Raw genomic sequence first — 13242 nt, 5'->3', positions numbered from 1 at the left:
AATAAAACATGGGATGTAATATAACATTTTTCCAAATCTTTTTTCAACTTGGCAAAATCCTTGGATAAAAATCATTCAACATTTTGGCATTTCAAAAGGATGTTCAGCTGTGGAAATGTATTGCAAGTTTCAGGCAAGCGCACGCTCGGCTGTCACCTTGATTGGATAGTAAACGATTGTCGTAAAATCACTAAATGATATTAAAACCGGGTTCATAAACTTGAAAACCACCTAGGACAACCTTAGACTGCCACATTAATCCAACACAATGCAAAAATAAACTATAACAAGTGGTTAAAGCCTTCAAACCGAATGTCGTAAAGTCCCCATATACCTCCATAGAGACAATAAAATAGAGTCAGCTTGTGAAACAAAACTCGACCATTTTCAACATAATAATCAAAATAAAATACTGCCGGGCATCGGAGCGGCCTAAAACTTGGCACGCTTACCGCAAATACTGCAGGCTACATCATCCCGTCGCTCGTTTGTAAATTCCGTGCATGGTCAAACCATAAATCAAAATTCCACCTCTGATGTTTATTTTGGTCCACTCTAACCTCCATTTCAGGAAATGACGTAACCGCAGAGGTCGTATTGTCCAATGGCATGGCTTCTTTTTTCGTAATTGGAGGTTAGAGTGGACCACTTGTTATAGTTTATTTTTGCATTGTGTTGGATTAATGTGGCAGTCTAAGGTTGTCCTAGGTGGTTTTCAAGTTTATGAACCCGGTTTTAATATCATTTAGCGATTTTACGACAATCGTTTACTATCCAATCAAGGTGACAGCCGAGCGTGGGCAAGCGTGTACTCACTCTGTATTTTCATCCAAGTTGACCACAACTTTACCCGCTGAATTCGAGTCTGTCCATGGGTTGTTATTACTCAGCCTGGCAATTTGCAGCACAGCAACGCCCTGAAATCTTTTGAACAGAAAATGTTTTGTTTTGTGATAGCAACAAGGCCTTAAATGCCATTGCGGCGACGTACACGCTCTCCACATGCTTTTTATTTTTTTTACAAACCCTTCAACAAGTAGTACCGTTGAACATGAAAAAAAAATACCAAAATAGATAATTGAAATTTTGCAAGACTTTTTGAGAGATAATATTAATGAAACACTTCAAATAATATTTCTCTTTAATATATCAAATATATTTATCGGTATGTATCAATTTTTACATACTTAATATATTTTGAAGTTACTTTGTTTAAGTACGACTTTATGACGTACGCTATCGGTAAACAACTTCCGGTAGATAGTTTTGGTGATGAGCCAACGCATGATGCTGACGGAGATCGACCTAGACTACATCCACCACCAGTGACCCATACTATTCAACACAATGTCAGGGAAATGTTATTCTTGTGCTACTGAATTTGGGATATTTAAGAAAGAGGTAAATGAGGTATAGAATTATATCCGAGGCTTTACCATCATTTGACATTAATTGATTAAATTTTCACTGACTGGTTACTGGTAGATCTATAGTAAATAAGTTTGATTCCGTTAAGTAGCAGGACCGCTGGTACATGTGCTGATGTAGTAAATGTCTGTGACAAATATTAAAAATTGGAGGATTCTGAATTTCTCTCGCGGTTTCTATGTCAATATTTCTGCGAAAGTACTTCTCACAAAAAAAAAGTCAGATCTCGCAGAAATATGAAATTTCCCCCTTATGCTTTTGATGTAAATTTCATATAAATAAGACACTGATACATGAATATTTACAATTACACTTTTTACTTCTTTAAAAGTAACTGCACTACATCAGATACATCCAGTGAATATATAAAAACTCAAACATAATGTTTAACTGGATGAGTATGCCAGAGTCAGAAAAGTTTGATTTATTCTGTGAGTAGGCATTCCTTGATTTGTACGCAGAATCCAACCCTTTTTTTACACTTTAGAAAAAAATGTCAATTTCATTGCTTAATTCCTTTGCAGCATGGGTGTAAGAACTGTGGATTTGGCTTCTGTAGTAAGTGTGTGAGTAGTAAAATTGCAGTGCCAAAACGCAATAGTGAAGTGCACCATGTGTGTCAGAAGTGTTATGACATTCTATCTGGGTAAGTTTCTCCAAAACTAAAATCAAATTCCTTTTTCTTTATCTAATTACAAAAACACCTAATCAGTGAATAATGTATTGTTGCTGTGAAATTTCAGTGTATGATTCACATAGGGTTAATATTTGTACTAAAAGTTATAATGTAAATTAATAACATTGACAAAGAGTGTCGAGCTAATCATAGTTTATGATTATAAATTTGTACTGAAAAGTGTGGCGTAAACCAATGATATTGACAAAGAGTGCAGAGCTAATTATAACAAATCATCACCATTAAAAGGAAATTGAGTAAGAGTTTCCAGGACCAGAAGTCAAGCATTTTATGTTGTGAAAACCAAAAAAATGTTTATATAAATGAATAATTCTTACAGTTTACTTTTAGCAAAAGACAGGAAGATACATATACATCTAAATACTCTCCCCCAGCTGCCTTCAAAAAGTAAGTCTTTATAAAGGTATTTTATCAGTACTTGTCAGTTAATTTAAAACTATAATTCCAGAAGCACTACAGTGAATAAACAGACTATTTTCATATATTTAAACCATTTCACAAATATATATAAAATATATATTTATCAAAAATATATAATATATAACTTAATATACTGGTTGCGAATCATTTTTCTCAGCAAGGATATTCCAACTTGATATTTTAATTATTGTTACATAATTTATACCATTTTGATGTTTGGATATTTAATATGTTTATAAATGTTAACACTGTTATAATCTCAGAAGGATGGCTGCACTAGATAATCCTGAGACTGGCACCACACATTCTAGACCACAGTCAGCAGCTAAACCTGTGGCTTCAAGTAAATCTCACAAAGGCATGTCAAAAGAAGACATTGAAATTGCCAGGAGGTTGGAAAAACTAAGAGAAAAACCAAAAGATGGTAACTCCATCAACACAAATAATATTTTTTAATGAAAAAAGTAAATTTGTTAGCAGGATATGATGCATACTTTTGGAATGAATGTTGAAAGTTGAATTTGTTTAGCTGTCTTAAATGTCAGTGAAAATGTGAGAGCTCATATTAATAGTTTATCAAAGTTTGACACTTGTTTTGGACTCATGGTAATTGGAAGTACAAATTTGAGTACTTTTTTTAGTACCTCCTGTACCTGATGAGCAGGCAGTTGCAGCAAGGTTAGCCAAACTAAGAGGACAGGATCCAAGTAATATGACAAAGGCTCCAAATACGAAGGTATAGTTGGTAGTCATTTATTTTTATCAACACCACAATGTTTGTTTTTACTATTAAACAATACCATTTGGAAGCCCCCTTACTTTTAACTTCTGCAATTGACTGTTGGTTTTAAAATATAATGATGTTATCCACATAAAAATTATTCCAATCGATCTACAGTTCTATCAAGCACCAGATACAAGAACTGCAGCAAAACAAACCGATGACTTGTTAGATGAGATTTGTGCTGAGATTGATCTTGACTCAAAATATCCTACTCCTGAACAAGATATACATAACAGACTCTTACAACTCCACCAACAACCAGGAAAGCAAAATGAAGAGTCAGGTAATATTCAGTTTAAAAATGTTGAAAATATTAAATTAAGCTGTATGACGCAGTTGTTTAATTTTATTTAAAATTATTCTGAATAGTTTATCATTTGTAATGTTGCCTTTCATGATAAAAAGATTTCCAAAACTTTCTACATAACCTCGATTAAAAGCATTAGTCTACTTCTTTGTTTTGCCTAGTTATGTTTTGATGTTTTTATTTAATTTTTGTTGTTTTATTTTTATTTTAAGTTGCCAAAAATTCAAGAAGCTCAAGTATGGGCCAGAATGATTTAAATAAACAAGACTCCATGCCAGAAAAACTATACAGAAAAAACATTAATTTACCAATGGAAGAAGAAAACCAAACAAATTCTACTGAAAAAAATGACATCGATATCCAAGAAATGCAAAGGTTAGCAATATTTTTTGTATTCTCCTTATCACAATATACAAAAGGGGTCCATATATTCTAGAATTATAGAATTGACTGTTCCACAAATAAAAGTAGCAATTATTATGTTAGTGCCTTTCTCACCTTCATGATATTTTAATAGACTAATAGCCGAGGCAGCTCATGAGTTAGAGCTAGATGCCCAAAAAGCCATAAAAGATTTAGAGAGGGATAAGGACATTCAAGAGAGACTTGCTCAGCTGAAGCGTGATAGAAAGAAAAATGAAAACAAAGAAAAAGAGAACAAGGAAGTCCTTGAAGGTGAGCTTTGTAAGGAGTCGTGGATTTCAGTTAGAAATAAATGTGATTCTAGGTCTGTTATGATATATATTTATATATTATTATTATTATTATATGGGCATGTTGAAAATGAAAAATGTTTGCATTTTGATGGGATATTGAGTTTTGCAGTTCTTTTACTGTTAGAATAGATGTACTGTATTTCACATCTTTTGTAAAATGAACACACACACAGGCACTTCTTTTTTTATTAATTTTAGGTGCAACCTGTATAGTTTCTGGTGATGATAATGTTGAAAGCGAGGAGGATGAAGAAGAGAGTATCAAGAAAATCCTCAAAAAGGTGAGTCACATATTGTGTTTTTACAGTCCTTATGCAGAAAAAAGACTCTTGCTTTATTATGTGCTGGCAAAGAGAAAAATCAATATTGTGCTTAAAATATCATGACAGTGCAAAGGAAAAACGATTGTCCTTTTTTATTTTTAATTTACTTCGCTTCTTTCTTTTAGGCATTAGAAGAGAACAGATTGGATGATGAACTTGAAGAATCTGGTTACAAAGAATGCATTAAAGAAAGAACAAAAAGAAAAACAAAAACTGCAGTGAGTAAAATATTTTGATTAATTAAAGAGTTATGTTCACCGTCTGGAAATATTTAAGCATAGATTTTTTATAAAATTTGTTGTACTGTTTAGTGTAATTATCACATTTTTACTTAATTTGCAAAATTTGCAAGATTTAAAAAATCAATATTGAATCATTTCAGAAAGGTGAACAAAAGTATGGTTATAATGATGATGATGATGAGGAGGAGGAGGAGGATTCAGATGAGTTACCATGGTGCTGTATTTGCAATGCTGATGCCAGTTTAAGGTGCTATGGTTGTGATGGAGATCTCTACTGTGATAGGTGCTTTAAGTAAGTGGGCTCATTAATCAGCATTTGCTCTTTATTAATCAGGCAACATACAGGCTAGTGGGTGTCTTTCGTTTTTATTGTATAATTGAAAACTGAGGTTTTCATGCCCATTGTTAAGAAGTAAGTCTATTATTGTTTATTCCCAAACTGGTGTAGTTGTCCAAACATCTCAAATATTTACAAATATTGAATTCAACATTATTTGTTCACAGTACAAAAGTATGCTCCTTTAAATATTTAATAAGGGTTTTACACAGAAATTTGACATGACTGGGACTAAATGTGATGGTATTTGACAAACAATTTTCATTAAATGTCCTATTTAGAATTTTTGAGAGCGGTGACTCTTTATGTAGTAAAACTTTAAAATGTCCTTGTTCAGAATTTGAACTTGTGAGGAATTATGATAACTCAATTAATATTGCTTGATATTTTGCAGTATTTGATAACACTGTTCATATTGGTGTGTTGCTTTTCAAGGTTACAGAATGGATAATTATTTTGTTTTAACGAAAATGACAATTTTTGTGTAAGATATTAATATACAATCATTAAACATTTCTAACTCAACTGAGCTTTTATATCTCGATGATGTTCAATTTCAGAGAAGGCCATGACACTTTTGCAATGACAGACCACAAGCCAACTAAGTTTAAACCCAAGAAAAAGACTGAACAGCAAGAAATTGAAGAGTTATAAAATCTGAATAAAATCTATCTCTTAGTATTGCTGTCATTTTCACATTAAACAAGCAAATGAAATATAATAAAAACATGATTGTTATTATGAGTATCCAAAGGCATAATTTGGCAAGTAGGTCTAAGAGGTTCGGCTTGCTTTTATTTCATTTGTAACTACTTGATTCTTGGTCTTTGTGAAACAAGATGAGGAATATTCGTATTTATACAGTGTAAGAGTACATGCGTACACGTACAGAAATTGACGAAGGATATGTAATCCAATAGATTCAGACATAGTCTGGGATTATAATTGTCATTCATACCCATTCTGCTGTCAATTAGTAACTATAGACTGTTCAATGTACTATTACCTTTTTTGATAATTATTAGGTATGAATGCTATAATGGCAAAGACAAACAAATCCCCTAGTCCTGGATATAAATACAAATGTAAATATTTACATTTTGTAATGTTCATAAACTTAAAGAGTTTTTCCAAGATGCTCCAAAGAAACCGGCTTTCTTCTGTAATGTGTTAAACATATGACATGCTTTGCATATAAATTTATCAATTAAAATTATTTTAGAATTCTAATCATTGTTCTCTCTTGACTTTACAGTTTGACTTTTTGTTCAAGTCTATTGAACATAATATCTTGGCAAAAGTCATTCATGTTTAAAAATGACAATTATGACTCTTGTGGTTTCTGACTAATGAATGTTAAGGCAATGTAAAATACAATAAGGAAAAATATGGACTCTGCTCCAAGGATAGTGCAGCTTTTCCACATCTCTATATTTTCCATTGAGTAGTACTTCAGGGCCTCCGACCCATTATGAATACACGTGCCTATTGGCAAGGGACAGGTAAAGTTCAACCCTGGTAGCTCAACCAAACATAAGGATTGGTAACTCCACTTCAGAAAGGACACATTGGATAACCATTTCATACCTGTATAGGTAAAGAAAATCAATAAGATCATGGCAATATTTATAATATTTATAATATATATATATATATATATATATATTTTTTTTTTTTAAACCTATGGTTAGTATTTTTTGCTTGTCTAAATCATGAACATCCATAAGATATTGAAGGTCACAAAATATTCTCACCTCATTTATAAATGTTTCATTGGTTGGAACTTTTATAGAGAAGAAACGAAGGAAATAACATTTACCTTCAAATAAATTATCCATGTTAATAATGAAGCCACCAGAGAGTAGCATAGTTGCAAAAAATCCTTGTGCAGAAGTGGTGGCAGATTGGCATGTGGGAAAGACGGCAGCAAACGCCATGCCGACGCAGCGGCAACAGTACGCAGTGAGAAACAGAATCACAAACGTTTGGAAGAATAGTAAGGCATCATTCTGCATGTTGGACAACCAGTAATAAGGAACTGAATACAGGATCAGAAATAGTGTGTGTTCTGGAATCTCACTGACGAGCTGCAATAGAGACGGAATCAAATTGGTCATTGAATCTGGTGGAATTTTCTAGTAAATATAATATTCCGCATATTTTTTTCTGCTTTGAAATGTGTGTGTGTGTGTTGTCAAACAAGCACAGTATTTTACCTTTGCCCAGAAAAATGGTCCAGGGGTGTACAGTCCATCTTGAAGATCATGATAAAGTGGCCATCTTTCTTTATGATCTAAAAAAAACAAAATATTCTCCGTCAAATAATATGTAAGCTATCAGTTCACAATTTTTTTTTCGAGTATGTTTCTTATTCAGTTTTTTTTTTTTTTTTTTTTTTGGGGGGGGGGGGCAAAAACCTATAACCATATAGTCTTACAGAGCTCAGCACACGTAATTCATAGAAAAGATATAACAAAACGGTGCAAGTGGGAACTAAAAATTTAGTCTGCAGAGTTATTCTTACATTTGCCAACAACATCCACGACCATCATGTACGGGTAGAGTGCACCCAAAATAAACATCAAGGCGAACCTGTCCCTCATGGCATACTGATCAAACTGAAGGTTCAGGTAGACCACGCCGATAACGAGAGACATAAATACACTTTCCGCAATTTGGACGAGGAGGAAACCATAGTCGGCGAAATTGTTGATCAGAGCACGCCTGGAATTCATTAAAATGAGAATTAGAATTTTTTATTATTTAGCTGTGTATTTCATTCCCTTCCCCATCCTCATTTTCACAGATACGTTGAAGAATTTGGTCGAGGATGAAGAAGACATTTAAGTGAAAGTTTTGATAAGGGCACCTTATAAATTCAATTCTAAGAATTGGTTAGAATCCCACATCTCCGGAGCGTTAGAATTCACTTTGAATGTTCAACAGTTATACTTCTGTAACTCTAAGTCAAACATATTACGAGATATTACGTGTAACGTAAATGTAACTTATTAGTAGGTGATGTATGCGCTTTTCTCCCAAGCATTTGCAACACTCTATACTCAAACGGCAAATGTTTCATGTTTCTTCTGACACCTAAGCCGTTTTCTGTAAATGTAACCCCTTTCCTTGAAATTTTCACTAGCTTCAGTCTGTTCATTTGGCCTACCTTGTCAGAACTGCCCACTGCGTAAACCACCCAGGCAGATACAGTCGTGTGGCCTCCAAGTCCCTTCGAAGTCTTGTAGGTTCGTCCTCTGCGCCGTTAACAAAGGCTCCGCTATCATTTTGTAACATTTCCTGGGAGTATTGTTTCACCAAGGAATCCACCCGACGGGAAGACTCTATTTCTGTGACTTCAGTTTTTGTATCGACTGTACAGAGATCAACTGAGAAGACAACAAATCTAATATTTCAGTTCGGTTTTCACAACTTAAATTTAAAGAAAAAGGATTGTAAACAGTTACGTCGCTTATATATATAAATTTGATGGCACCTACATAAGTGGATAGAGCCTACATTCAAAGACCAACGCCAAACCTCACCATAAAAATCACACGGGTTTGTGAATTCTGGGCATGGGTATTGTAGCTTGGTGAAATATGGGATCATTTTGGCAGCTTCTCCATAATATGCAACATTGCCCTCAGTTAAGATCATCACCAGATCAAACAGTTTAAAGATGTCCGACCTGAAACCGCGTACAGTTTCAATTACATGCATAAACCCATATTAAACTGGCCTTAACATTGATTAAAAAACAAAATTAAAGATAATACAACAAATGATAACTATTAACTAGTTGCCAATTTGAGTAACTTATATTATCACAAAATCAGACCGATAACCTGTTTTAACGTTTAAAATAAAAGCATTGTCACATACTTCGATTCTTTATCTCATTTCATCTAAAACGCAATTGCATACGAATATTTGTAACGGCCATACTTTTGGATGAATTAAACGAATCGTTTAAGTATCGTTTGGGAGCGAGGGGATTGTCGTCGTAAAGTTCCGCATTTTCTATCGAAAGAAATGTTCAAATCTTTTTTTTAAGCACCAACCTTTCTAACCCTTGATTAAATAATTGTTATTTAACACAAACGCCAGGAGTGTAATTGTTACCGTTTCTTTGGGTTTGGGTGTACATGCAAAGGCGGGCTTGAAATCGTCTATAATGGGGCAATTTAGAGTTTTGGACTCGGTAAAGTGGTGGTCGCTGAATACTTAAAATACTACCCATGTCTCCAGCAAACGTCTTTTTCTTTTCTTTGACCAAACAAACCCCACCAACGACGCCCTTTACAATACAAAAATCAGTCAAAATGTTACACCATTCCCACACCTTGGTTGATGTATCGTTAAGAGTATTGTGCGGTTATTCTTCGCCAGCGTTGAGAGAGTTTCCACCAAATGATGCGCCGTGAATGAGTCGAGACCCGACGTTGGCTCATCTAGTAACAGAATACCTGAAATTCACATGATAAGTATTTGGATAAAATTCAAATGATACTAAAAAAATGCTTTTTCAAATTACTATTGACACTACCCATGCTGCAGCCTTATCAATATTATTAAAAGTACTTTAGATATCTCTAAAGCAAACCTTTGTGCACACGCAGAATATCAGCATAATCAGCAAAATACACTCTAAGTCAACATATGCGCATTGGTGTATGCATAGATATATGTCCACAAGGAAAAAAATAATGAAATAAGCCAAACATACTCACTTGGATCCACAAGTAGTTGAGTTGCTATGCTGACTCTTTTCCTTTCTCCCCCAGATATGCCGCGTATTTCTGCGCCCCCAACTTTACTGTCATACACTGGTCTGAGGCCCAGTTCAGCTACCACACTGTCCACCTATATATATATATATATATATATATATATATATATATATATGTCAAAGGCCCGCATCAAATCTAGTCCTATGCATAAAAAGCCCAGACCCCATGTTTATTACGCCCTGGCTGGGCCCATTCTTTATGGTGTCTTTGCATTGTTAACAGCATAATGGGCAAGTTAAGTGACCAAGTTAATTGGCCAAGCTGCCGGTTTGTTTGTATGGCATGTGCAGGGGATGTCTTAGATCAAGGCACATATTATGATACTTACAGGTGTGGCAAATGAGATATACTTGTATTTCATTACATGAGATTTGTAAAATACATCAGAGGATGATACTTTTAAAGATGTTTAATGTTTAAAGAAAAGACATGTAGATTGATTAAGTAACATTTACTAAATAAATGTTAAATTAAAGATGGGCTTCATTTGTGCCTTGATCTAAGACATCCCCTGCACATGCCACACAAACAAACTGGCAGCTTGGCCAATTAACTTGGTCACTTAACTTGCCGATTATGCTGTTAACAATGCAGACACCATAAAGAATGGGCCCAGCCAGGGCGTAATAAACATGGGGTCTGGGCTTTTTATGCATGGGACTAGATTTGATCCGGGCCTTTGACATATATATATATATATATATATATATATATATATATATATATCAGGGAAGTATTTTGATTATCAAAAAATATATATTATCACATCTTATGGCCTTAATAAATATAATAAAATCAGTATCGAAAATGTAACATAAGGTAACTAAAAACATCTATTTCACAATTTCAGAGTTACATTTTTTATTTATTTATTGTATACTTTTTATCATCTAAAATATCAGTGGTTTTGAGAAAATTCAACTGGATTAGAGTTTGACCTTTTAAATAAACCATAAGGTCACTCCATACATATAACCCAATGTTTCAAGATCAACCCTGAAAACAGCCCGCTGTGCATCTAGAAAAAATATATATGACTTACTCTAGTCTCTATTTGTTCTTTGTTGAAAGACGTGGGTAGCTTGAGGTGGGCTACAAACATTAACGATTCTCTCACGGTCAGATTTGGTAACAATCGATCGTCTTGCCTGACATAGCCCGCGTGTCGCTTTATCATCGTTTCTGTTCTTTCGACGCCGTTCACAGTAATTCGGCCTGTAAGTACCCCTGAAGTCTGTCTACAAGCCAAAACATCCAACAGGGACGTCTTGCCACTACCTAAAAGCAGTGCCACTTTAAAAATTTAATATTTATTACACTTTTTGACACCGTTTGTTACATAGGCGCACTGATAGTCCCTATATCTTTGATATACTGTTTTACCTAAAATAGGTTTGGGTTTTGAATTTTTACGAAGCAACTGCAGTTAATGAGTGGGGAAATCGGAAACCCCAGTGCTGTTAAGTTAGTTCAAAACAAAAATAAAGAAATGAAGTAAGGTAGGAAAGTAGAAAGGAGGGAGTGAGGGAGGGGGCAAAAAAGTGAAAGAAAGAAAGACCAAAAACTGAAATTTAAACACAGTTTGCCTAACAAACAAAAATTATATAATTTACCCGAACTCCCCAGTATGGCCAACATTTGCCCGCAGTTCACTTGAAAGGACACCCCATTCAGGACGCGCTTCTTCCTTTTCGGGCCCCGAGTCCATTCCCAGGGCATCTGAAGGGACGTGAGTCGCGCCCACCACATGTTAGCCATTCCCTCGGCTACAATATAGGATACGTCTTGAGCCTGGAACGAACGAATCGAAGCCCTTTAATTAAATTTTCTTTAAGTGTTTCTTTCCTTCTTTTCAACTTTGTCTTATCTTTTATTTTTCTATGTGAGATACATTTTACATTGCATTCATTAAATTTTACTTATTCAATTCCTGTTGAAAAATAGACAATTCCACATATTTACTTCATAACAAGCATCATACTACAAAGAAATAATGCCAATACAAAATATTTGAAATACATCAGTATTTCTTTTCCGCGTCTAAGAAGAAAAAAAAAAGAAGAAAAAACCCACCTGTAAATTCATCGGTAAGTGGTGACTATAGGACGAAATGTATTCTTCGTATCTTGTATTGATAGCGTCACGTCTCTCATCTACTGATTCCATATCTGGCCCCGTCATCTGGGCTGTAATAGTTTAAATAATATAATTTAGATTCACTTAAATAACGGCAACGATCTTATGATACCGACTTCCCCTACATACGAGTTGTAAATAGCAAATAAATGAACATGGGTTTTACTTTGGGCGGCACCACACGGGCACTCACTCATTCCATTTAGGATGCAAAAGTTAACAATGCAGCCTGTCACTGACTATCTTCATATACATGTACTCTTCTTACCGTTTTGAACGCGACATTCTTCAAAACCGCCTCAAACCAATTCACGGTCTAACCTCGATAGTCAAGACAACAGGTTTCCACGTCGGGTAAAGTCTACACCTACTCCTGATCCGTCTATCGAAGACATAGGATCACGTGCAGCAAGATATTTACGAGTTTAATAATGCCGTCCAACTGATATCTCCCCCACCGCCAAGAGCATCATAAACAAAGATTAGAATGTACTAATCGCCAGTGCACATATCTATTATGTCGGTCAAATGGTCAAAACATCACCGACATGGTTATTGTTCTGGAAATAATCGGCACAGTCTGTTTTACGAAAATAATGCAGATGAACTGCAAATGAGTCTTGTGAGGGTTATGCAGAATAGTGGCCAAATTACAGTGACCAAGTCTGTTAAAAACACCCAAAGATCGAAAGATGGGAAAGGGAGTGTGTAATTTTTCTTCCCAGATGCGCTTGATTATGAAGAACGCGGAAGCTGTCATAGATATATATCGTTATGTATGAATAAGTACCAGTTCGATGCATCGGTAATACATTCCCAATACATTCCCCAATAGGCCTACACTGACTATTGTAAATATGTGAAATACAAATAACTAAGCATAACGAGATTTTGTAAAGCAATAATTGATAAGCGTACGTACATACGCACTCACATAGGTACTGAAAATTATCACCGATAAAGATAATAACAAAACAGCTCTTAACCTGATATGCCAGCTACAATGCGTTACAGGCGTCTGGATTTTACTGAGCATGTGACACAAGTGAAAGATTCTAT

General features: G+C 34.8%; 3 protein-coding genes across 5 annotated transcripts in view; 1 reads left to right on the top strand and 2 right to left on the bottom strand.

Annotated features, from left to right (window-relative positions):
* LOC106171800 (polyribonucleotide nucleotidyltransferase 1, mitochondrial-like) overlaps nucleotides 1-1031 on the bottom strand; it is a 32039-nt gene extending 31008 nt beyond the window's left edge. The window contains exon 1 of the mRNA XM_087004971.1: nucleotides 817-1031. Within this exon, the coding sequence (XP_086861097.1) occupies nucleotides 817-1004 (188 nt within the window). The 5' untranslated portion in view covers nucleotides 1005-1031. The remainder of the gene's footprint in view (nucleotides 1-816) is intronic.
* Nucleotides 1032-1221: 190 nt separating this feature from the next.
* On the top strand, nucleotides 1222-6484 carry LOC106168356 (abscission/NoCut checkpoint regulator). Its single transcript, XM_013547389.3, has 12 exons — nucleotides 1222-1401; nucleotides 1953-2074; nucleotides 2456-2512; nucleotides 2809-2969; nucleotides 3187-3281; nucleotides 3444-3612; nucleotides 3849-4011; nucleotides 4154-4311; nucleotides 4551-4633; nucleotides 4801-4893; nucleotides 5058-5209; nucleotides 5815-6484. The coding sequence occupies exons 1-12, from the start codon at nucleotides 1348-1350 to the stop codon at nucleotides 5906-5908; spliced, it is 1401 nt and encodes a 466-aa protein (XP_013402843.2). The 5' UTR covers nucleotides 1222-1347; the 3' UTR covers nucleotides 5909-6484.
* Nucleotides 6095-13239, bottom strand: LOC106159069 (ATP-binding cassette sub-family G member 8). 3 transcript variants are annotated; one of them, XM_087004973.1, is made up of 12 exons: nucleotides 13170-13239; nucleotides 12121-12233; nucleotides 11661-11838; nucleotides 11090-11325; nucleotides 9988-10120; nucleotides 9600-9723; nucleotides 8800-8945; nucleotides 8424-8643; nucleotides 7779-7978; nucleotides 7471-7547; nucleotides 7074-7341; nucleotides 6095-6841 (listed from the first exon to the last, which is right to left on the bottom strand). In XM_087004973.1, exons 2-12 carry the CDS (start codon nucleotides 12226-12228, stop codon nucleotides 6579-6581), a joined length of 1953 nt encoding a protein of 650 aa, XP_086861099.1. In that variant the 5' UTR covers nucleotides 12229-12233; nucleotides 13170-13239; the 3' UTR covers nucleotides 6095-6578. The 3 variants fall into 3 exon arrangements, with proteins under 3 accessions (XP_086861099.1, XP_086861098.1, XP_013390699.2); XM_087004972.1 differs by lacking the exon at nucleotides 13170-13239 and adding an exon at nucleotides 12452-12884; XM_013535245.2 differs by lacking the exon at nucleotides 13170-13239 and adding an exon at nucleotides 12377-12431.
* Nucleotides 13240-13242: the final 3 nt, after the last annotated feature.

Source organism: Lingula anatina, chromosome 2 (assembly GCF_051362555.1).
Source record: "Lingula anatina isolate TDL-2025a chromosome 2, LinAna3.0, whole genome shotgun sequence".
NCBI classification, from domain to species: Eukaryota; Metazoa; Brachiopoda; class Lingulata; order Lingulida; family Lingulidae; genus Lingula; species Lingula anatina.
This window is presented reverse-complemented; position numbering and strand designations above follow the sequence as displayed.